Here is a 26,013-nt window from a genome sequence, read left to right as displayed (position 1 = left end):
CTGTTCTGAAGAACGGATGAAGAGAACCGTTGCTAGGTCCGTTGCTGCTGTCACGCCCGTTTTGATCCTTTGAGATCTTCTGGCGATGTCCCCACTGCTAGTATTCTCTTCTTCAAGACTATCTTCTGAAATGGTGTTTTCTTCATATTCTTGTTCTTGCAAATTATGTGTTGGCTCTCGATATGGTTGAGATTCTTCCTTTGGAATTTCTTCTTGCAAACAAATTACATTTTCATTTGGGCTGATACTATCTTTTTCTTTGATAATGAACATCTCACTTTCTTTCTCTAATACAATAACATCTCTACTGGTGGAAATTTGACCTGTTTTTGCATTATAAAGTCTATATCCTTTCGTTGTTTCATGAAATCCAATGAGAATTAATTTTTCTGATTTCTTATCCCATTTTTGCCTCTTCTCCTTTGGGATGTGTACCATTGCATGACTGCCAAATATCCTTATATGGCTAAGATCTGGTTTTCTACCATAAAACACTTCATATGGCGTTGTCTGGATGTTAGCCACTGTCGATCTGTTTCGCAGATAGCAAGCAGTGTTGACTGCTTCAGCCCAGAAGCGCTTACCTAAATCTGCTTGGAACAGTAAACATCGAGCCTTTTTCTATTAGAGTTCTATTTAATCTTTCTGACCGTCCATTTTGTTCAGGGGTATACGGGTTTGTAGTGAATAATACCATGATCACTAAGATATCTTTTAAATAGTGTGCTCATATATTCACCTCCATTATCAGATCTCAGAACCTTTATCTTTCGTCTTGTCTGATTCTCTGTTAATCTTTGAAATTCCTTGAATTTTTCCAAAACTTCACTTTTAGCTTTCAGGAAATAAACAAATGACATACGGCTGTAGTCATCTTGAAATTCAATATAGTATTTGGAACCTCCTATTGAAGTATTCTCTATGGGACCTGCTAGATCTGTATGTATTATATCGAGGAGTCCAGTTGCCCTTGAATTTGAATTTCCAAATGAGAAACGATGTTGTTTTCCTTCACAACATACTTCGCAATTTTCTAGATAAATCTTCGCATCTCCTTTGTAATTAATTCCATGTACTATACCATCTCTCATTTTGTTTAAATAATTTGAGTTGATATGACCTAATCTCTTGTGCCACAGTTCACCGGATTGAGCTTTACCTGCCAGTAAACAATTTTTGTTTAAGTCAAGCTTATAGACACCATTGATTAAGTGAGCTTCTGCAACTAATACGTTGTTCGTATTGAATATTCTACATTTTTCATTGTCGAATTTAACATTGTTGCCCTTTTTCAAAAGTTCACTCACTGATAAGAGGTTAGTGGCTAGTTCGGGAACGTACTGTACATTTTTAATTTGTACTTCGTGAGATCCTTCACTCGTTCGTGTAAGTATGTCAATATCACCACTTGATTTTACCATTATCCTCTTATTGTCTGCAACCATGATATCCTGGATTTGGGGATTTCTGCTATTCAATAACCAATCCTGTCTGCAAGTTTAGTGAATACTTGCTCCTGAGTCTAGAAACCAATCTTCTTTATTATACTCTGCAGTGAGAAAGGCAACGTTAAATGCGTTTCTAGTTTGCTTATCCTGACTTTTGTCATAATTATTCTGCATAGATTTGTTTTGAGGGCATTTCGACATAAAATGTCCGGGTTGTTTACATTTAAAACATATGATTTCCTTCTGTCGCTTGTCATTTCCATATCTGTCGTTTCTGCTTCGGTTGTCATTTCTGTGATGGGGTCTGTGGTTTCCATTCTTGCTTATAAGTGCTTTCGCTGTCGAAATGGTGCTGCCATCTTCTTGCATATCTAGTAGCTTTGATTTGATAACATCTGTTGTAATTTCGATTCCACTGTGTTCTATGGTCATAACCATGGGCGCAAACCGTTCAGGTAATCCCGCCAAAAGTAATGATCCGACCAAAGATGTGTCGAGTTTCATCCCTGTTCGATCAAGTTTCTGGGATGTCTCTATAATTTGTGACACGTAGTCGTCATGGATAAACATTTTTCTAACCTTACAGATATTAGATGTCGGAGAAGGGAAATTTTTCTTGAGAATCCTGTGTCTTCATACAGTTGTTTCAACCTATCCCAAACTTCCTTGGCTGTTTTGGCTTCTTTCACGTGCACATACAGCGAAGGATCGATGGATAACACGATTCTCGCTTTGGCTTTTTCACTAACAGTAGCATTTGCAGTCGTATCTTCTTTAATGCATGTGTTGATTCCTTCTAGTAGCAGAAAATTTTCCATGGCAAACGACCATTCCTGATAATTTTCGCGACCTTGCAATTTCGGTATAGTTGTGAGATAATTCGACGCCATTTTTGATGCTTTCTAAACTGAACACTCGCTGACTAAACTTTGCAACGCTTGCTACTTGACTTTTTCTTTTTGCGTTTCTCAACGGAACTTTTACACGGTCACTGTTTTTACTCACGAAATGTAACTGGGCCCATAACCTGTGAATATTTTATACTATTGTATTTCTTGGAACGGTGAGATAAATAACGAACACTAGTTCACCTGTTGAGAAGCACAACACAAAGAAGAGAGAGCTTTATTAGTAGACACAGAACAGTGGTTGAGAAAGATCATAGAAAAGTAAGCGTGAATTGAACACGGTATAAACCTAAATTTTTAGATACATGATTCAATTTCAACAGAATAGTGGATCTTCAAACTTTCATTGGTAACTTCACAAATTATTCATAAATTTCCAACTACTCACTGAATCGAAAACTATTCACTGAATAATCAGTGAATACTCAAATTTTCACTGATTATTCATGAATAGAAAGGTAGTCATTGATTATTCAACTATTCAGTGAATACTCGACTATTCAAGGATTATTCATGAATAGAAAAGTAGTCATTGGGCGCGTTCAGCAGACACAACAGTTATGGAACAGTTGTCAATATTCTATGAATTTTCTGCTGAACGCGTTCGATCAGTTTCCGCTAGGGAGCGTATGCTACGGAGCGGTCGCCATTTTCGGTAGCGAATTTATTTTAAGATCCTATTTTCTTAGAACATTAATAATCTATATTCTAAGCCTTTTTGGTAACGTGTTGAGTTAGTGACAAGTCACATTTGTTTTGGGATGAAATTTGAATTTCAAACATAGCAAAGATGGAAACTTTTAGATATTCTTTTAATAATATTACTTATGATGTGACAGAAACTCCACAAATTCATCAGAGACTACAAAATGGTAAGTAAATGCGTGAAATGTTATAGGTTAATGTTTCTGTTGATTGAAATAAAAATTTTCTGTTCGTAATGATATCCTAATAGGAACCCATTTTTTTTATTTTCGTACTGAGAAAGAAATTACTTTTTCCAGATATTGTTTTCTGCCAGAAATACTTTGAGGGGAACGCTTCAAAATCGGACCATTCATTATCATCCTCAGAGTGTCCTGATTCACCCTGCATTTCAAAAGAATCAAATTCTAGAAAAAGACCTCGATCTGAAAGTAATGCTACGTCAGAAGAGAAAGAGAAAAAAAAAGACGCGAAATAAATCATTATATGATCATAGAAGAAAAATGGTTGGAATTGAAGAGAGGCGATTGGACCTCCTTTCCCAAATATCAAAGGATTTGAAGGAACAGACTAGGTTGATGGCTGAAAAGAATAGGTTGACGGCAGAAAGGAATGATATATTAAGGAAATTGTTACCTAACAACTCAAAAGAAAAGAACTAATATAAAAATCAACTCGCAAATTAATTTTATATGGACCACTTGAATTTGCTGTGATAATACGGGAAAGATCCTACAATTGCATAAATAAGATTTCATTTATTGTTGAATTTGAATGAATAAATAAATATTGTTTTTTTTACACTTGTTATGGGTGTATTAGCTAAAAGCCTCTGTGCCAGTTTTGTAGTATGAAATAAATGATTTGAAAAAAAATATATTTTTCCTTGATTACTTTTGGTTCAATACAATAAGTATATTTGCACCTAAAAACTTAGAACAGGGATTCTACTCATGAGAAAGCCCAAAGCGGTCACCACTTGCTAAAAAGCATTCCTGCTTTGCGATCATCTAAAGTGTGAATAACATTTTTTTTTCCAAAGGAATTTTATGTGGACCGCTCGAATTTGAAGCGATAATATGGGAAAGATCCTAAAATAGCAAAAATTAGAAGATTTCATTTATATATAGAATTGTTGCTTAATTTTTTCTTGAAACTAAATTATTGTTGTTTGAAAAATTTTATGTAAACTAGGTCTCTGATACCAGCAGATTTTGCTGTTTGGGAGAGAGGAATGAATGAATAAATAAATATATATATGTACATATAAAGTACATACATCAAAAGCTGTTCGGGACATTCTGAAATGTTCTTTGAATAGATCTCCCATGTCAAGAGGAATTGTATTTTCATAAAAATTTTCATTTTTTGGAATAAATGCTCTATTTTCACTTTCCCAGTTAGGCAAAGGCTCAGCCAACTCTGGAACAGGTCCAATTATTGTATTGATTATATTCATTTCTTCGTCGTCATCAAAAATGAATGGAATAACTCTCAAATCCATGATCAATGTTTGAAAGGTGTTGCCTTATCTATGGGTGTTGCAATAAAAGAGTAATAGTATCGAAGGGCGAAACCAAACTTAGAAATTAAAATCTATAATATAACAGAAAGTTATTTTTAATCATAACATAACCTTCAAGAAGGAACCACAGAACTGACAGTCAAATAAAGGAGCAACCCGTCCAGTAGAGAAAATCAACGTTACCAAACTGATACCTATCAGTAGCGGAGCTACTTACGCTACCGATCTTTCTGCTGAAAGCGCCCATTGATTATTCAACTATTCAGTGAATACTCGACTATTCACTTATTATTCATGAATAGAAAAGTAGTCATTGATTATTCAACTATTCAGTGAATGTTCAACTATTCACTGAATATTCGACTATTCAGTGAATATTCATGAATATGCGAATAATGCAAAATGCAATTATGCAAATAATTATTCAATGAATATTCGAATATTCAAATCATTCATTCATAATTCCCAGTCCTACTTGGGACCCTCGAAATACGTCCGATTTTGTAAGTCAAATGGGAAGCTACGTTGCCAGATGAAGAATTAATAAGGTATTTGATAATTCAAATACCTGATTAATTCTTCGTAAAATATTTCTTTTTCTATGATATACTAATCATAGAAAATAGAAATATTTTACGATTTCCCGCCATCTGTCGTAACCTATATAGTCCATTCAGGAGTTATTAGAGAGTTATTGCAACCATAGACCTATAATAATATGTTATTATAGGTCTATGATTGCAACGCACAAATAAGCGATCTTTTATTAAAGGATCCTGTAATAAAGGATCCTCTATCGTGGACGTTAAAAGTGAACTATTGCAAGATGCTTTTCACAGATAACAGAGTAGACTAGATCGGACACTGACGTTCTACCACAGATTACTGTTAGTCTGTGGTTCTACGATGGAAAACACTGTTTTTTGAGCCCTCATACGGCTGGTGGCATAAATAACTGTGGTATTACAGCACTCTGTTATCTGTGTATTACAGATACCTACTTTGACAACATATTGAATCCGCACTTGGCGCGAAATTCAAATTAGTTAAATCATTAGCATTATAGGAATTCATAAATAAAATACAAAATTTCTCAAATAATGTATATATTTCCCACGAACAAAAAAAAAATATATAATACAATAAAAAAGAATAATAAATATGTACATTTTCATCATCCATAAGAGAAAAAAACAAGGTTGATTTTATGAGCAAAAATATATGTATATAATAAGTAAATGTATATAAGTATCCAAGTCGATATAAAATGAAAATATATAAAATATAAAAAAAACATGAATGCATTAAAATAATATAATGATTTTTGTATTATAATAATAATAATAATGAAGTTTATATAAATATATATATATATATATATATATATATATATATATATACAAAATATGATAATTTCCTAAAGTAATTAATAAACAATGGTTTAAGGGGTGTTGGAAAACTTCAATTGTTACTAACTTCTTTATTTCATCAGTCGACGTTTCGATCCTTGGTTGGGATCTTCTTCAGGACTTCTATAAAACAAACAACATACAAATATAACAAACATTGCAGAAAAGACAACATGTTAAAACGCACCGAAATGCGAAGAGTTACCAGATCTTAAGTTGCACTGAATCTTATACAGATTTGGAGGAAAAATTATTAATTAAAATTAAAATTAAAAAAAAAAAAAAAAAAAAAAAAAAAAAAAAAAAAGAGACGTTATTGTATTAGAGACTATTTTGTGTTCAAGTTAATTAATAATTTTTCCTCCAAATCTGTATAAGATTCAGTGCAACTTAAGATCTGGTAACTCTTCGCATTTCGGTGCGTTTTAACATGTTGTCTTTTCTGCAATGTTTGTTATATTTGTATGTTGTTTGTTTTATAGAAGTCCTGAAGAAGATCCCAACCAAGGATCGAAACGTCGACTGATGAAATAAAGAAGTTAGTAACAATTGAAGTTTTCCAACACCCCTTAAACCATTGTTTATATATATATATATATATATATATATATATATATATATATAACATCAGCCAATAAATAATAAGCCATTATTAAAAAAATAAATAATAACCCATTATTAAAAAAACACATGAACTTACCCCATTTAGAAATCAATTTCATCATTGACCCCACCGAATGGCTGAAAACCTGGGTGCACAATGTCACCTTCATCTTGTTGATCTTCTCAGGGATCACATGTGCATCTGTAAGTTTGTTGTTAATTCTTAATGTTTGGTCTGATAAGTTCAAATGGTGAAATTGCTCAATATGAGACCACTTGGCAATTTTTTTCTCCTCATTCAAAAAAAAATGTGCTTCTTTAACAAGGAGGTTGTTCCTCAAACCCTTAAATAAATGAGGAGTATCAAAGAGGGGCACTACCTCCTTGTTATTGATTAAGAAGCCAAAATAATTATCATCCACTCCCATTTTCAAGCAGAAAGCCTTTCTTTCTTGGATTAACAGTTTTATGGCTGCTTGGTTATTGGTCCCTTGGCCACAGATGGTGGCCATAAAATTCAATCCGATTTTTTGGCACTCTCCAATCAATTTTTTGATTACAATTTTCAATGTTACACTGGTAATGGGACCTTTACTGAAAGTGAAGGCAAGAGGTTGCTTGTATTGCCTGTATAATCCCTTGAGGAAAAATACATTGGCATGATCAACCAACCTTGCCTTTCTTTCAGATCCATCATCCTCCACTCCTATGATCTTATCAGCAACTTGATCATACTTCAAATTTGTGGACAATGACATTTCATCAAAGATAAGAGCGCATACTTTATCTTGACGAGATTTAATTTGACTCACGGTATGTTCAAGTTGCTGAAAAATGTGAGCATTTAATTCTGGATTGAATGTTAATTTTTCCAATAGTCTTGATAAAGTTCTGCAAAATAATTTATACAAGAGATTTATACGAGGGGGCGTTAAAGTAAAGAATTACCAAAACTTGGTTATTATTATTTTAGATGCTTTTAACGAAAGTCAGTAAAGTGACAGATCTTTAAATTTGACATATTTATATTTATTCACCTTTATTTTGTATTCTGATAAATCAAATGATCGAATGATTCATTTGGTAAAAGTTCATAATCGAAAATGAAAGAACAAATAGCGTTAGCAATTTTAGCTGGGACCATTATAGAGGAATTGATTTTTCATAATAGATACAGTTGGTGTAGAAAAAATATATCAAAAACAATTGAAACAAATCGACTAGTTGATCTGGAAAATTTTTACTGCAAGTCTCGCAATAATTATCGAAGTTTATTTTTATAACTCCAAACTTCATTGTGGAAAATCATGGACACTTCTAAGATAATTTGAATGCACATAAGTGGCTTTATAGAAATAGTTCTAGCTATATGTACAGGTAAGCTATTAGCTGAATTGAACTTAAATTATATATTACCTTAATTCGTTTTTAGTCTACCAATTCGTTATATGGGAGGAGCTGTACCAAACTACCGAGGTTTTATCGATGGAACTATTAGAGAAACTTGTTGACAAAGTATCATCACTATGTAAAATATCAGTCTACTTCATGTACCTGTTTGAATGGAAGTAATCAAGTATTTCTTTTTATGTAAAACCACCAGTATTGGAAGATTATTTTGTTTAACAGAATTATGTATTTTTGTACCTTTTCCTACAATGATTTTGAGAAAAGTGTACTTAACGTATAATTTTATAACAACATTACTGATAATTAACTTGGTTCTGCATTGTGATTTGCTTTTTTTATGCTATATTGATCCAATCCCAGCAAACACGTTACATCACTTGGCAGTTTCGCGAAGTCTCAAATTGCACATTGACAGATATCTTCATTGCGATTACGCATACTTGTTCTAAACATATTTATTTTGCGACATTGCTTTGTTAACAACAATTCGAAGATGCAGTGATAATAATTTGAGGATATTAATAAATAACCACAATGCCATCCCCATAGAAAGTGGTAAATTAGTAGTTAAAAAGTTTACCATCGAGCGACTTCGCAACGAAGTCTTTTTGAGAACTACACAATGTTAACATGAATTGGATGATATTTCAAATCCTTTTTGAGTGGGTCACTTTATGTTCCCAATGTGGCTGTTTATTCTGATGAATGTAATAGTAATACTTTGCACATTATTATTTTCAATTATCCATCTGTGGCACTGAAATATCCAGCCCTCAAAGAGTCCGACGAATATTTATTTATTCTCCTTCATCTGGATGTAATAAACAAAAACAAACGATTCAGAGCAATCCGAGAGGTCGTCGGTGAAACCAGAACGTGATCCTAATAGAAGCATTTTTGCAACAAAATACAGATTACGTATTCACTTGGTCCGTTTTCTGGCTGATCGAGCGATATTTCGAAAACTACAATAGCTATAGGCTTCCCGTTTTTTCAGTTTTATTTGTGCGTTGGTGTCTGCCATGTGGCTGGTGATATAGCTATATCACCAAAAAACCAATAAATTAAAATATATATAATATTTTTTTATAAGTGGTCAAATGAAGACCGGCTCTGTTTGTTAATTTTATTATTTTATGAGAGATAATTTCAATTTTTTGTGACGTTTGTTTTTTTATATTAGATTGAATAATTATTTATTATAATATGGATGTTTCATTACTTCATTTCCCATTTCCAAATTGTATGTACAAATTTCTACAGGATTACTTTTGTGATATTCATAAAATAGTCCCTTTGGCACTATACAGTGTGTTTCCAAATTGTATGTATGACTTTGTACAAGATATTCTACACATTAAATAAATGATATTCTATATAGGAATCCTTGTCCGAATTTGAACAATACAAGGCATTTGACCTATATTAAATATCATTTATTCAATTGGTAGAATATCTTGTACAAAGTCATACATACAATTTGGAAACACACTGTATAGTGCCAAAGGGACTTTTTTATGAATATCACAAAAGTAATGTTTTGTGGGGATTACAGATTCCTGCGTTACGGTCATGGTGGCGCTGCCAACCAGGTTAACGCTTCCCCCAACAGAGGGCGCAACAATCTACTTAAGCCTCGAAGTAAGCATCTTAAACGGAGATAAGCCGAGGAATCCCAGTCAAATAGCAACCTACATCATGTAGCATTTTGTGTCTTGTATTATAATTGTTCTATATTTTATTTTTACTGTTTTATTTTATATCCGTCTAACTAGGAGTAGCCAGATTGAGACCTAGTTAGCGCATGTCCCGTTATAGTTATCCCGAGGTTAATCAGGAATAGGCAGATTGAGGGCTGATTAAACCCCACCATCGACCAAGTCGTCACGCTGTCCCAAAAGTTTTTAAAGTTCAAAATTTTATCTTATATGGAAGTCAGTATGTGTACTCTATGTGTAGTGAAAAAAAGAATAGAATTGAGAAGTCTAATAATGATATCCTAATGAAATCATAATCGAACTTCCTATTGAAATTGATATAATGTTCTCTATGTGTGGTGAAAAGGGGAATGGAATATAGAGATATCAAAGAGACCTCGCATGAAACGACCCAATGTGGTTATTAAAAAGACATTCATTGACTCAAAAAACTTCCATAAAAGTGACAACAAATGGATGTTTTTTTGGGGATATTTTTTCATGTCTCAATTTGAACAACACAACGACTTGAAATGCGTACATGATGTCGCGGACATTTCGCTGCAAATGCGAGCGGGAGGCAATGTTTTTAATACATCGCATGCGAGCTTTCAGTTGCAAAGTTACTTCCATAGTACTTCACAGTTACCTCCCAGTGTTTGCTGGGATATATAAAAAAGTACTAAGGTAACATGTTTATTATTTTTCTTTCAAAACAATCCCATTGATGTGTCCATATTACAGAGTAAATTACTTATATTCAATTTAAAAAAATAATATTCAGTATGCAGTAGTATTCTGTAACAATACTACAATATAGGTAAATTCTTATTTCTAATAAAATTCAGGATTTATCAGTATTATTTTAATTCTTTCAGTAGGATCAAATTAAATATGGTGTTTTGTTGAGAATCGTATAAGTTCTTGAAAAATTCGTTATTAAGAGCACATTTTTTCCTCGAATGAAATGGTTCCCACAGATACCCAAAATCAAGAAATAAAATACAAATTTCTCAAAAAGTTTCCTTCATCACTCTGTTTACCTAAACAGCTACAATAGTATATTGTGCAACAAGTGGGGAAAGTCCAAATTTTCTCGAGAGTGTGGAAGTTTGTGCATTAGGTGCATTTGTGCTTCTTATAGGAATAATGTCAAAATAACTGGTGACAGAGATTCTATAAATCGATGAATTTTCATGAATTTCGTTTAAAAAATCGTTAAATATAAAGGAAATCGAATTAAAATATCTCTACCTACCAGTTTTCTTCGCCTCAAATGCTGATATCTTTCCAAAATGATATATTTACCTTGACAATTCACATGAAACGGAATGCTTCAAGATTTGACCAATTTCCATGAAAATATCAACAAAACGCAAAAATACCATCATAAAAGGGCGGTACATACAGGTGTAGTCTATTATTTCCTCAAATTTCTCGTTAAAAACTTTTCAAATAACCAAATGACTCCTGTAGAGGCTTCTGGCAAACCAAGCTTTCCACCGACACAAAACGATTCCGCTTGAAAATATCATAAGATATACATGGAAAAAGGGATATAAATCGCATCTGATTCATCTTTTCTTGCATATTTCCTCTCGATTCGTCCAAATTTCAACATTTCCATTAAAATATCATGTGACGTTTCCCATTTTCATTCTGTATTTCGACGATTTCATGAATGAGCACAGAATTGGTTAAAACGTCAGAATATTTTGAATAGATTATTAGATTGATCCTTGATTTTATTATACAGTTATTCATATTTCAAATAGTTCTATTCATCAAGAGCCCTCTAATGGACACAGTAAAAATAATATAAAACCTAAATATTCTAGAAACGTCAATTGCCGCGGACGTTGCTAGGCCCGTTGCTACCCAAGGACATCGTAGTATTTTCCTATTGGTCGTTCACGTCGACGTGAATCTGGAAATTCGTCGGGAAATTTCCCAAACTTTATCCGTTCATTCCCAGGTAATCCCGAAAAATCGGGAAACGGGAATATCCGCGGGAGTTAATTCGACATTTTCTCTTTCTTCCCGTACTTTTAGTTTTTCTCGTATCTCTCCCAGAGCCGAGAACACTCGACCGCAAAATCGGTCCAAAATCGTTCGATTTTCGGTGGGAGGAGCGCTTACGAGTTTAATATAGTATAGACAAATAGGTGAGTTGAAAGAAACAGGATATTCAACTGTGGATATTTATATTGAATACTTCTCATTTATTTTCAATGGCAAAATCAAGAAGAATCAAGTAGTAGAGTTGGCTATAATGTAGGTACATATTATAGAACAAATTTGATTACAAGTGGAGTCTAACATTTTCCATTGATTACAGAGCCATAAAACTTCATTTCCATATTTTCACACTGATGGCTCCAAAAATATTGAAGCAGATCATTATTTTTATTTTTATGAGATAGGTGGAACAAATCAAATGCTTCATTTCATAAAGGAATTACTTTCTATCAGAATGCACACTTATTTATTTTGTATCCACACAATTATTTTGGAAATTGTTTTTAAATTTCTTGAAAATATGTATGGAACTTCAATATTCTGTTGGGTTTCTTCAAATCTTCAATGATTTTCATTTTATGCAAATATCATAAGACAATAACAGTGTAAACTGTAAATGAATATTTTAGATTTTAGGTTAGAAGTTAGAACATAGATTATTCGAACTGCTGTGTTTAAATTTGCAACACTCGAAATTTGAGGTTCAAACTTAAAACCACAGACTACTAGTCTGTGTTAGAACTGTCACAGATGAATATTATTTATTTGAGAATGTAAGGTTAAATTGCAATTCCTTTACGATATTGAAATAAACAACGATATATTATAAATGCGATATAATAAATGAATGGATATGAATTATGAATATCAGAGCTAAGCTAATATGGGTTGTAGCGAGCTCAATTCGTTATGATTATCGCAAATGAAATAGAAAATCAAGAGAAAAATATTTAATCTTTATCGTCAGTGAAATTGGAATAACTCATTTATTGTATTATAAATACTACTTTCTCAACAAATGGAATGTTAAAAGTGAGTTTATGATGGTTTTTCCAATTTAGTAGCTTATTTCCAAGTTTCAAATTGTATATCTTATAATTGCGAAAACTTCGGTGTTCCGGTTACCAGGGGTGAATTAGCTCATTATGAAAATTTAAAGTGGCTATATCTTTTTAACAGGGCCGAATCGGAAAAAATGGTAAATGAAAAAAGTGTTTCTTTTGACCTCAAGAATCTTCGGTTAAAATATATGTACAAGTCAAAGACTCACCCTGTATATAATAATAATAATAACATTTATTTCAAAATATGTACAGATAAGGCCATACATAAAAGAAACAGTGTCAAGAAAATTGTCTCTAACAACCAAAATATCACACAGTTATCAACAGATAATCATCCAGAGAATAAGGTTCTAAATTAACATGATACTCTCTAACATTTCTCTTAAAAATCTTAAAACTATTTATACATTTAATTTCATTTGTTAACTTATTAAAAATTCTTATACACATATAAGAAGGATGCTTTTCAGATATCGATAATCTGTGTATCGGATAATGCAGTTCTAGGGATCTTAAGGGGTAGTTAGTTCTACTTGTACGAAGAGAAAATGTCTCTTTATTTTTGAAGAAAAAAATCAAGCACTCATATATATAAAGGGCAAATATAGTCATAATTTTGTTTTTTCTGAAAACATTTCTACAGGATTCGATGTAAGTCATTTTGAACATGATTCTCATAAGTTTCTTCTGTATCACAAACAGTTTATGAACATCTGTGCTTGCTCCCCAGAAAATAATCCCATATCTTATTAGTGATTCAAAATTTGCAAAATAAACTATCTTAACATTTTCTATACTTAAATATTTTGAAATCGTCCTGATGCCAAAGCCTACACTACATAACTTTCCTGCCAAATAATCAATATGACAAGACCATCTTAGAAAGCCATCCAACTGTATTCCCAAAAATTTAATAGATTCTTCTATTTTTACTTTACGACCATCTAAATTCGATGTATTCCCCCTTATTTTCTTAGATCTACTTGTAGTGAAGAGAAGAGCAGATGTTTTTTCCTCATTCATTATTAATTTGTTTTTAGTGAACCAAGACTTAAGCTCATCATATACTGACATTGTCTTTGTTTCAACTTCGACAAAATCAGCGCCTCCTATCATTAAATTTGTATCATCAACAAAAGATGTTAATGAGTTGATGAGTTCTTCAGTTGAGTCACATATATCAATCATGAAAATTACAAACAAGATAGGCCCGAGGACACTGCCCTGGGAAATACCATGGTTTGACTCCGCTATTTCAGATTTTAGTTCTTTCCCGTTATTAATGATTGAGACTATTTGTTGTCGATCCGAAAGATATGACGAAATCAATTCTCTCGCATTCCCTCTAATTCCTAGTTTTTCAAGTTTAATAATGATAATCGGGATCATAACGTCGTTTGACGTTGTCCGATGCCTTTTCGCCACCCCTTTCTGTCATTCCATTGTCCTTGTCGTAAATCCCTGGAACTCATGGCTTTGATGACACCCTCATTCCAGGTTTTCTTTGGTCGTCCTCTTTTTCGGCGTTGTGCTGGGACCCACTCGAACACCTTCTTTGGAAGCCTCTGTTCGTCCATTCTTTGTAGGTGACCATACCAGATAAGTTGTTTCGCTTCTATATCTTCGTACAGCGTTCCGTCCACTCCCATTAGCCTTCGTATCTCCTCGTTTCTGATCTTTTGTAGGCGTGATACTCCCAGTGATCTTCGGAGTATGTCCATTTCAACGGTTTCCAGTCTTCTCTTGTTTTCTTCAGTTATTCTCCAAGTTTCTGCTACATACTTAGGTGTTAAGTTTGACTCAAGTGGAAGCGACAACAGAGAGATCAGACACAGAATAAATCAAGCGAAAAAGATCATAGGATGTTTGAACAGCATATTTTGGAATACCTTCATTGGAAAAAAGAGAAAATACAGCATATACAACACCATGATAAAAAGAAAAAATTTATAACTATGGATTCCGTGGACCAATGTTCGATTTGATCAAAAGCTACCTTAATAACAGAAAGCAAATTGTGGTAATAAATGATGAGCAAAGTGAAAAAAAGGTGATAACTTACGGAGTTCCACAGGGTACAGTCTTAGGACCGCTTCTCTTCCTAGTCTATATAAACAGCCTGCTAGAGATGAGAACTGAATGCGAATGTATAAGTTTCACAGACGATGCCGTTGTTTTGTACGAGGAGTCATCATGGGCAGATCTGGAAAATACTGCAAAGAGGGATTTTGAGAAAATAAATAAATGGTTTCAACTAAATAAACTTACATTAAACGCAAGTGAAACAAAAAACTTACTGTTCACATCAAGCAAAGCTAAAACAGAAGACTGAAGATTTACACATAAATACAGATTTAAGTATCCCAAAAGCAGCCTCAGAGAAGTACCTAGGCATAATAATCGACCAACATTTAAAAATGAGACCAGCACATGATTTATTTAACTAAGAAACTGCGCGGAATCTTATATAAGTTCAAATATCTAAGGAAAAACATAAATAGTTTGAAACATCTGAACATATTATATAATGCGCTCGTGCAATCCCAGCTATCCTATGGTGTAATTGGTTGGGGTGGAGTACTGGACTGTCACAAAAGAAGTATTTCCTCAAAATAATACACCGAAAAAAAATTACATTAAGAACTTTATGAACTGGCCAAAGTACCCGATATAAGACAGGTTTATGCACTGAAAATCGTTCTGAACATCTACGAACGAAAAATTAATGTCAAAGCGAAAGACCATCAACATCGTACAAGAACTGCCGAAAAAAACTTTGAACGCCCAAGATCAGTAAAGAGGATAGGCCAAAGATGTTGCACCTACATAGCCCCGAGACTTTTTCCCCTAGTACCACAAGAAATAAAAAATGTGAAGAACAAAATATCATTTGAAAGAAAATTGAAAAAATGGATAATAGACTTTGATAAAACAAAATTACATAAAATAATAAATCAGAACTATTAATGTACACACGAATATGACACTTAATTAGAAGTTAATATATTTTGCGGTGTATAAAGAGTAAATTTTATGTTCATTACTGTGCACAGTTTATATTTTTATAAAACTCTACAGTATTATAGAGTTTATTGAATGTATTTTCATGAATAAACTCTCTTATTATTATTATCAAATCAAATAGAAGATTTTTTAAATATATGGCTTCTTCCGTGGCTTCGCTAAGAGCCATATATTCAGCTTCTGTGCTGGAGAGAGCTACAGTTTTTTGTTTATTGCTTCTCCAGGACACTGAACCTTCTGACAGTTTGAAAACGTAACCTGTATAGGATTTTCTGTCAGCCTTGTCTCCAGCCCAATCAGCATCTGCATAGCCTGTCAATTTTAAATCAGACTTGCTAAATTTTAAACAATAATGTTTTGTGCCTTTCAAATATCTGAGCACTCTCTTTGCACACTGCCAATGTAATTTACTGTATCTATTATTGAATTGGCTGAGACAACTTACTGCATGGGCTATATCAGGACGTGTTAAAACTGCCAGATACATAAGGCTACCGATAAGTTCTTGATATGGTACATTTTTATCACAAGTTGATACATCTTCGTTAACATTCAAATTGAGGCTATTGTCCAGAGGAGTCGAAACAGTTTTACAATTAAACATATTGAATTTCTTTAAGAGTTCTTCAATATAACCTTCTTGATCTAATGTTATATAATTCAAATCATAATCTCTTAAAATTCTGACTCATAGGCAATGCTTAGCTTCACCTAAATTTTTAATTTTGAATTTCAAACTTAAACGTTCTTCTAGAAGTTCAACTTGTTTTTCATCATTAGAAGAAATGAAGAAATCGTCAACATAAAGAGCAACAAAAGTATATAAATTATTTTTCTTCCTGATGTAAAGGCATGGTTCAAACTTAGATTTTTGATAACCAAAACTTAAAAGAATTTCATTAACCCTTTGATAACAGGCTCGGCTAGACTGTTTTAAGCCATATACAGCCTTTTTTAATTTATAGACTTTGTCTTCAAAGCCTTTCACAATAAAACCTTCCGGTTGTCTCATGTAGACGCTTTCTTTCAGTATACCATTTAAAAATGCAGTTTTTACATTTAGATGGATTATTTTTAAATCTAAATTCACAGCTAGAGCAACTAAGTTTCTAAGTGTTGAATGACGCGCTACAGGGGCAAATGTCTCATCATAATCAATTCCCCTTTTTTGTCTATAACAGTATAACCCTTCGCCACTAATCTTGCTCGGTAACTGTTAACATTTTCACTGTCACATTTAGTTTTTAGCACCCACTTACACTCAACTATGGTACCTCCTTCTGGTGGATCAACGAGTTCCCATGTCTCGTTCTCCTCAAAGGATCTGATTTCCTTCAGCATGGCTTCCTTCCATCTCTTTCCATCTGGTCCAGAGAGTGCTTCGGCTACGGTCTCAGGTGTATGAACCATGTCAGAGACGGAGTTATCCACATTGTTGGTGCTGAGATATGTGACATAATCATTGAAGTTTTTCTTCTTAGCAGTTCTTTGTGATCTCCTGGGTACAGTTCCTATTTCTGGTTTTCGTTCAGGAAGATAATCACTATCTTCACTTGGGACAGTTCCCTCGTTGAGTGATTCTTCCTTAATGGAATTCTCACTGCTCTCCGATTCCGAACTTAGCTGTTCTTCCCCCATTGAAACTGCAAGCTCTTCTTGATCTTCTAAAGTAACGTTGGATATATTCGAGGACTTGCTTACATTTTCAATAATGGACACATCTCGACTAATGATAACTTTCTTCGTCACAGGGTTGTAGCATCTATAACCTTTAGTAAGTTCATCATATCCAACAAAGATGTGTTTAGCAGCCTTTCGATCCCATTTGCTTCTATTTATTTTAGGAACATTGACCATGGTGGCACTTCCATACAATCTGAAATGTTCAATGTTAGGTTTTTTATTGCTCCAAATTTCGAAAGGTGTTTTATCGATACCAGCTGCTATTGAATGGTTTCGGATGTAATTGGCTGTATTGCAGGCCCATTTCTGCCCATAAAAACTTTTCTACTCCACCATCAAACATGAGACATTTGGCTTTTTCCACAAGTGTACTATTTATCCTTTCAGCCATACCGTTCTGTTCTGGAGTATATGTATTCGTTTTTTGATGGACGATTCCATCCTTCCTTAATAATCTTTCGAATTCCTTGCTGCAGTATTCAGAACCATTGTCAGTTCTGAGAATTTTAATCTTTCGTTCTTGTTGGTTCTCTACAAGATTCTTGAAGGTCTCAAATTTTTCATAAAGCTCATCCTTCGTTCGTAGAAAATATATGAAGCTCATCTTACTGTAGTCATCTGTAAACGTTAGGAAGTACTTGGCTCTTGGCTCCACCCAGAGAAGTCGTTTCCATAGGGCCACATATGTCACTATGAATAATTTCTAGATTATAACCTGCTCTGTTTCCTTTACTCGGGAACGGTAATCTGGTTTGCTTACCCTGACAACATATTTCACAGTTCAGTAGGTTGTTATTAGATCTTCCTCCAAATTCCATACCTTCAACTAAATCATCCATTATTCATTGAATAATCATATTATTCAAGTATCCGCTGTTAATATGTCCTAATCGTCGATGCCATATTTCACTTCCTGCGAGGAAACTTGAATTTGGTTGACTAAGGTTCAATTTATATATGTTATTCTTGAGGCTAGCTGTCGCAACTAAAATTTTAGAACTATTAAATATTTTGCAACCCTCATCTTCAAAACATACTCGATTTCCATTTTTAATCAACTGAGATACAGAAAGAAGATTGGTCGTCAAATCCGGAACATAATGTAGGGGAGAGTCGGGTACCCCGGGACATCGGGTATCGCGGGACATTCAAATTTTTTTACGTTCTTAGGTCCTATAGTACAATCTGTGCTTGGCGGGATGTAAGTTTACTATTGAAAAACGAGTCTCAGACAGTTGGTGTAGCTGGGGCAAGCGAGTGTGACGTTAACAATATTTTTACATTTTCCCCGCAATTTTGATCGTTCAGTGTAAACTTTTGGTGTGTGTTAGGAGCTGGTCAGGTAAGCTAATGTGTTTCTACCTTATGGAGATTATAATTTAGGGATTCTAAAATCGATTTGTATTTAAAATCCGCCAAAAAATCGAGTGGTTAGAAGTCGTCACTGCCCTAACGATTTTTTGCATTTCGGGTAACCTGGGACATATTGAATTCGGGTACCTTGGGACAATTTAAATAATGTTTAGTTTTGTATTTTTTTTACAGAATACCAAAATTCAAGGGCAGGACGACTGATCGTGGTTCCTGGACTGAAGAAAACCTCATTCGGGCTATAAAATATGTAACAGAAGAGCACCACGCGATAAGAGATGCAGCTAAAAGGTTTGATGTATCAAAATCTACCTTACACAGACGAGTTACAGCTATAAACAATGGTTTGGAAATACATTCAAAACCTAAAATTGGAAGGTATGATGCCACGTTTCCTTTGAAATATGAAAACCTTCTTGTTGAACATGTCAAAGATATGGATAATAGATTGACCTATTCCGGGCTGTAGCAAGAGAAGATTGGACAAGAGAAGAAGGAAAGCCCAAAGGAGTGAAATTCTTACATCTACCCCTTACAAAAATTCTTTAGAAGAGAAACAGGTGCGATCTAAAGAAGCCGAAATTAAAAAAGTATCAAAAAAAGTAAAATTCGATGGAATTACAGCTAAAAATAAAACAACAAAAATGATGAATAAAGAAAATGATATGAACAACAATAATGATAGTTCAAATAAAGATTATTCTTGCTTAATTTGCCAGGAAAATTTTGAAGAAGATTGGATACAATGTCAGAAATGTAAAGAATGGGCACATGAAGACTGCGCAGACCTCGATTTGAAGTCATCTTTTTATACATGCGACTTTTGTAAAGATTATCCCAGTTAAATTGCTTCTTTCAATAAAGTTATTTGATACATTTTCTTCTTTGATTACCTGTCCCATGCTACCCTCCACAATTAAGAGTCTCAAAAAATGTAGAGTTTTGTTATGCATTGAAAACTGGATTGGAGTCATTTCTTAAAAATTATTTCATTTAAAATATTGATTCTCCTTTTCTTGGGATGATCTAGTTATGCCAATTTTCATTTTTTTATATGTACTTTTCCTCAAAAAAATTAAAAAGCTTAGGTGTCCCGTACTACCCGACTTTCCCCTACGCTCATCAACAGTATGTCATGCTGAGAGTCCTCAACTTTGGTGGTGATTTTTATATCACCTGATGACTTCACAGCAATTCTCGATCTGTTTGCAACGATTATTTCTGTTAAATCTGGATTTCACTCGTTCATCATCCAACTGTTGTTAGCAGATAATTGTACGCTAGCACCACTGTCAACATACCAATCTTGAGTGTTGAATTCCGCTGTGGTAAATGCAGCACTGAATCCATTCCTTTCTTTGGCTACAGGGCATTTGGACATAAAATGTCCACTTTTCTTACATCTATAGCAGACTATGTTATTTCTATTTTTGTTTTCATTGCGCTCACCCGATTTGCCAAATTTGTTGTTTGACGCTGTAGAAGTGCTGCCATCTCGTTTCCGATAGTTTGACTTCTGTCGGTTCTTAAAATTCACTGCGAAAGCACCGCTGCTGCTGCCCTCTGGTTGCATGTCTAGCAACTTGGTTTTTATGGAATCAGTAGTAATCTATAGACCAGAATGCTCGACCGCCATTATCATCGGAGCGTATTTTTCAGGTAGTCCCGCAAGTAGCAAAGATCCTACCCATTCTTCGTCTATTTTGAAGCCTGTTCTCCTCAATTTCTGGGATGTTTCAACAATTTGATGAATATAACTTTCCATCGAATCGTGGTTCTCTAACCTGGCAGAAATCAGGGTTCTCAACAGTCCTATCTTCCTGCTAAATCCACAATTCGCTTCCCTAATGTGGGTATATAGAGAAGGTTCCAGCGTCAGTATTAATTTAGCCTTCGCTTTTGACAACAACACTGTGTCAGATTCGTTGCCATCTATGCATTCGTTCAGTCCTTCGAGCACTAGCACATTTTCTATGGCGAACGCCCATTCTTGGTAATTCTCTCGACCAATTAATTTCTGCACAAAGGCAAAGTAATTCACGGCCATTTTAGTTTTTTAAAAATCACGTCTTGCTACACAACTGTGTTAACTATTGATCACTTGTTTCACGAAAAATTAAAATGTTTGCTGAATCACGCACGTGGGCTCATAACCTATTATTTTTCGGTAAAAAGGTGGAACAAAAACACGTGTAGCACTAGACTGATTGCTGTAATACACTCTCAACTGTTGGAACTACATCACTGAACAAAAATGACCGTTGGTTAGGGATGGGACGGTATTTCAGTAACCGCGATTTTGGAACGGTATTTTTGAGTAACGTAATCGCGCGTTCCACAAACGTAAAGTAACCGGTCCAAAGTAACGATAGTTACGGCGTACCGGCACCGGACTTCGACTTCGAATAATAACATCGAAACAGTTTGGGATAGTTGAACGAGTCGAAAGCGCAAAGGAAGCAATTGGAGTTCGGAGAGTTAACCTAAACGGAAGAAAGCAGACTAAACCATGGTTTACGAATGACATCAAGATCCTGGCGAAGCAAAAGAAAGAATCATTTCTTCTGTCATAAACGGATTGGTCAAAGAATGTTGACCACCGTTCACTTATCTCCGGTTGAGATGTTCTTTCAACCCCTGGAAGAGCGGTTTTCCAGAGGTCTCGGAGAATTAATAATTATGTAAATTCACAAAGATGTTATGGGTGAATCCGGCCCGTCGCTTCAATGCACAGGTCTTTTTAGTTGACTTTCTTTCTCTAGGGACAGGATTAGTTTACTGGGTCAATGAAAATCGATTTAAATTTTAAAACTAAATATAATAAAGAAAAATAAAAAAATAACCAAAGTTACAATATCCCTTGAAATGTTGACTCAACGGCCAAAATTTTATAATATTACACAGGCCAACAAAATGAAAAAAAAATTTGGTGCCAGAAATCTAACATCTGATTTTAGGTGTTTTTAATGTGCTGATTCCAAAAATGCCACCAGATTTTTTCTATCAGCTCTAGTTTTTGAGATACACGTTACAGGTTAAATGATATATTTTTTTCTGATAAAGGACAATAAATAAAGAGATAAATATGTACTCAATAGTCAAAATAGAAATTTCCCAGAATCTAATTAGCCAAATGGATACCTGGAATTGTCCCTGACCCAATGTTCCTATACTAGGAACTACTCAATACAATGCGCTCTTAATTACTTTTATACCTGTAATTGCCTATGACCCGATCCTTCTATACCTACTTGGCTGTACTTGATTTAGTATATTACTGAGTTTTCCCAAGTAAAGTTGTGCTATCATTTTGTGTAAATTTTGGTCGTTTTGTAGTATCAAGACACTAAACTGAAACAATGGCATCCACAAGCAGACGTACCTGTGTAAATCATCCCGATGTTTTTTGTTATGTGTGTGGTGAATACACTTTGAAAGAGAGCAGAAAAACGATTTGTGACTTTGTGAAAAGAGCTTATTTTGCCTATTTTGGTGTTCATTTAGGAGATCAAGATAAATTTTGGGCCCCACATTTCATATGTAAAACATGTGTTGAACATTTGCGACAGTGGACAACTGGAAAGAGGAAGTGCCTAAAGTTTGGTGTACCAATGTTTTGGAGAGAACCGCGGAACCATCATGACGACTGCTATTTTTGTCTTGTTAATATTAAAGGCATAAATAGAAACAATAGATACAAATGGACATATCCTGATCTAGATTCTGCAAGAAGGCCTGTAGTGCATTCGGAAGAAATACCCGTTCCATCATTCAGCAGTCTACCCGAACTGACAGAAGATGATACAGAAACATCAACGTCTGTCGAAGTTAAAAGAATTCAATCAGAAAACGACAGCGATTTTGAAGCAGATTTAGCAACTACGCAGTGTTTCAATCAAGAAGAACTAAACGATCTTATAAGAGACCTGAATCTCTCAAAGGAATCCGCTGAATTACTTGCATCCAGATTAAAAGAAAAAAATCTACTTTGTCGAGCTACTAATATTACATTTTATCGTAAAAGACATAAGGATCTGCTGCCTTTTTTCACTCAGGAAAATGACTTGGTATTCTGTAACAATATAAAAGGGCTCTTAGAAAAATGGGTTTGCCTGAATACACTCCAGATGATTGGCGCCTTTTTATTGACAGTTCAAAACGTAGTTTAAAATGTGTTCTTTCACATAACGGTAACAAATATGGCTCAATTCCTATTGGTCATTCTACTACCATGAAGGAAGAATATGAAACAATAGCATTAGTTTTGAGAAAAATTAAATACGAAGAACATCAGTGGTCATTTTGTGTTGATTTAAAAATGGTTAACTTCCTCCTTGGACAGCAGAGTGGTTATATAGTGGATGATTTAGAACCTCATTTCTTTTTTGACACTGTTTCATTTCTCTTCTTGTTTGTAACTTGAATTGTTTTGAAATAAAGATTATTTATTATTATAAATAAATAATAATACACTGCTGATTTCCACAAAATTTATTGATGTTTAAATGACGACAATTGTTTCGCTACACTGTAGCTTTTTCAAGTCGGATGCTGAACTGAGCATTCCCAAAGTATAACATTCATTTAAATAGGTATTGACAACATAGTTGAGGAGAAAAATCTGTTTTAAATGAGGTAATGAGAAAATGTGATTTAAATGAGGTAATTAACATTATATTGGAGGGTGCTGCTGGTTATTCCATGATTGTATAAAGATGTTAAGTAGCGGTGATCTATTTACATCTGTTTGTTCATTCAGAAGGACCTTCTTGGAATTGTACCTGTTTATTTCTAGAGATTCTAAGAGTGTGAGTCTAGAACTCTTGTTTTCTGAACAAACAGATGTAAATAGATCACCGCTACTTAACATCTTTATACAATCATGGAATAACCAGCAGCACCCTCCAATATAATGTTAATTACCTCATTTAAATCACATTTTCTCATTACCTCATTTAAAACACATTTTTCTCCTCAACTATGTTGTCAATACCTATTTAAATGAATGTTATACTTTGGGAATGCTCAGTTCAGCATCCGACTTGAAAAAGCTACAGTGTAGCGAAACAATTGTCGTCATTTAAACATCAATAAATTTTGTGGAAATCAGCAGTGTATTATTATTTATTTAAAATGAATTTCCATCAAGTGAAGACCGAATCAATCAAATATTTATTATTATTATTATACAAAATATCCTTGTTTTTTGTGCCTTTGGGACAGCAGAGCTAAAAATGAGCACTGGGTTAACAAAAATTGGCCTTCAAGAGATGTCATGATTCAAGGAATACAAAACGTGATCAACGAACTTTTGGTTTCAAGAGAAAAAATCTTACTTCCGCCCTTGCATATCAAGCTAGGCCTAATGAAGCAATTTGTGAAGGCCTTAAATCGAGATGGAAATTGTTTTGGGTATTTGTCACATAAATTTCCTGCCATTAGCACGGAAAAACTAAAAGCTGGTATATTTGATGGTCCTCAAATAAGGCAACTTGTTAAAGATCCACAATTCACCACATCAATGAACGAGACTGAATCTAACGCTTGGAGTTCATTTGTTCAAGTAGTACAAAATTTTCTTGGCAATCATGAAGCAGAGAATTACGTAGAACTAGTGGAAACTATGCTTTCAAATTTTAATATTCTCGGCTGTAACATGAGTATAAAAGTTCACTACCTCCACAGCCACCTAGATCGTTTTCCAGAAAACTTAGGTGATTGTAGTGAAGAACAGGGGGAAAGATTCCACCAGGATATTAAAACTATGGAAGATCGTTATCAAGGACGATGGGATAGCCACATGATGGCGGACTACTGCTGGAGCCTTCAGCGAGACTGCCCTAGTAAACTCCATTCTAGAAAATCGTATAAAAGAAAATTTTTATGTGATTAGTGACTAATGTAATTATGTAAATTAAGTTTTTGCAATAAATACTTAAATCCATGTGTCTTTGTTTTTTTTAACTGTCAATAGTAATATTATATATTATAACAGTTACAACGTAAATTATATACACAATTTTTTAAAAAATCTCAAAAACTAGATTTGATAGACAAACTCTGAGAACTTTTTTATATTCTGCATCCAAAAATTACTCAGGAACAGTTAAAAAATCGCAGGCACCAAAATGTGTGTTGGCCTGTGTTAACAAAAAAAAATATCTCAAATAATCTGTTATTCAAACAAACGAAACAATATACCAACTCTGAATTTGGGAGAATCGGGACTACTCAAATGAACTTATTTTCATTGAAAAAAAACATTCAAACATCAACAAATAAACTAAAAAGTAAATAGCCAAAAGACTTGCCCTTATCCCACGATGCTAAATGAGTATTTTAGGCCCTGCCTTAACCTAGTTTTAATTTTTTCAAACTGTTCACTCGAAACGTGTAATTCCTTATATAACACTTCACTCCCGATCCGCGAACTCCGATCTAACCTAATTTATTTCCAAATAATTCAAAACAAATTCTAACTTTATCCCAAAAAATTCCTATTTTACTATTTCTGACCTAATTTAACCGTTCTTAATAAGAGACCCTAAGCGATACTAACTTCTTCTTTCGACCTCTCCCAAAATCGTAACTTCGTACTTACCTAAGACCGCCCCCAACTACTCCTCAAGATACCATGTCAATTAGATCATTGGTTAGAACATTTTTTTATCTTTTTTCAATAAGAGTCCTTACCTCTACTTCAAACTACATTTTTCTGTCGATCACAGCAAGAAACATACTTCAACTCCGCCTAAGACCTTTTTGCTGCATCATCTGGGAACGACCCTGACGGTTTTTCGCATGTATCGAACTCAGATAAGTCAAGATTTCCCCATATCTAAATTATTTTTCTTATCCGTATAAAATATATCGATTTCACCAACGCCGTGAGACGGTAACTAAGAAAAGCATTGATTGAAAAATAAAACATCCTTAGTCTAAGATAAGATCAGTTTACATAAGTCGCGATCACTCTTTTGAATTTAACTTATATTCCTTCTGCATAATAATTCCAATAATTTCAATAATTTTCAAATATCCGATTTACTACACTTCGTTATAAAAACGCAAAGACAAGAGAAGCATATGATGAGTACAAGCTGGTCAGGAACAGAGTAAATGGTAGCATAAAAGATCTAAAGAAAGA

The 26,013-nt window shown here is 34.0% G+C and overlaps 2 protein-coding genes and 1 long non-coding RNA gene across 3 annotated transcripts; 2 read left to right on the top strand and 1 right to left on the bottom strand.

Annotated features, from left to right (window-relative positions):
* The first annotated feature begins 6,631 nt into the window (after positions 1-6,631).
* Positions 6,632-8,315, top strand: LOC123682251. The gene is made up of 2 exons (XR_006747801.1): positions 6,632-7,975; positions 8,031-8,315. It is a non-coding gene; the product is annotated as an uncharacterized LOC123682251 (long non-coding RNA).
* Positions 8,316-14,173: 5,858 nt separating this feature from the next.
* Positions 14,174-14,509, bottom strand: LOC123683046. The gene has a single exon (XM_045621943.1). It carries the CDS (start codon positions 14,507-14,509, stop codon positions 14,174-14,176), a length of 336 nt encoding a protein of 111 aa, XP_045477899.1.
* A 3,158-nt stretch (positions 14,510-17,667) lies between these two features.
* On the top strand, positions 17,668-19,711 carry LOC123683045. Its single transcript, XM_045621941.1, has 3 exons — positions 17,668-17,702; positions 19,041-19,244; positions 19,336-19,711. Exons 1-3 carry the CDS (start codon positions 17,668-17,670, stop codon positions 19,709-19,711), a joined length of 615 nt encoding a protein of 204 aa, XP_045477897.1.
* Positions 19,712-26,013: the final 6,302 nt, after the last annotated feature.

The sequence above is a fragment of the Harmonia axyridis genome, chromosome 6, assembly GCF_914767665.1.
Source record: "Harmonia axyridis chromosome 6, icHarAxyr1.1, whole genome shotgun sequence".
Lineage (NCBI taxonomy): Eukaryota > Metazoa > Arthropoda > Insecta > Coleoptera > Coccinellidae > Harmonia > Harmonia axyridis.
This window is presented reverse-complemented; position numbering and strand designations above follow the sequence as displayed.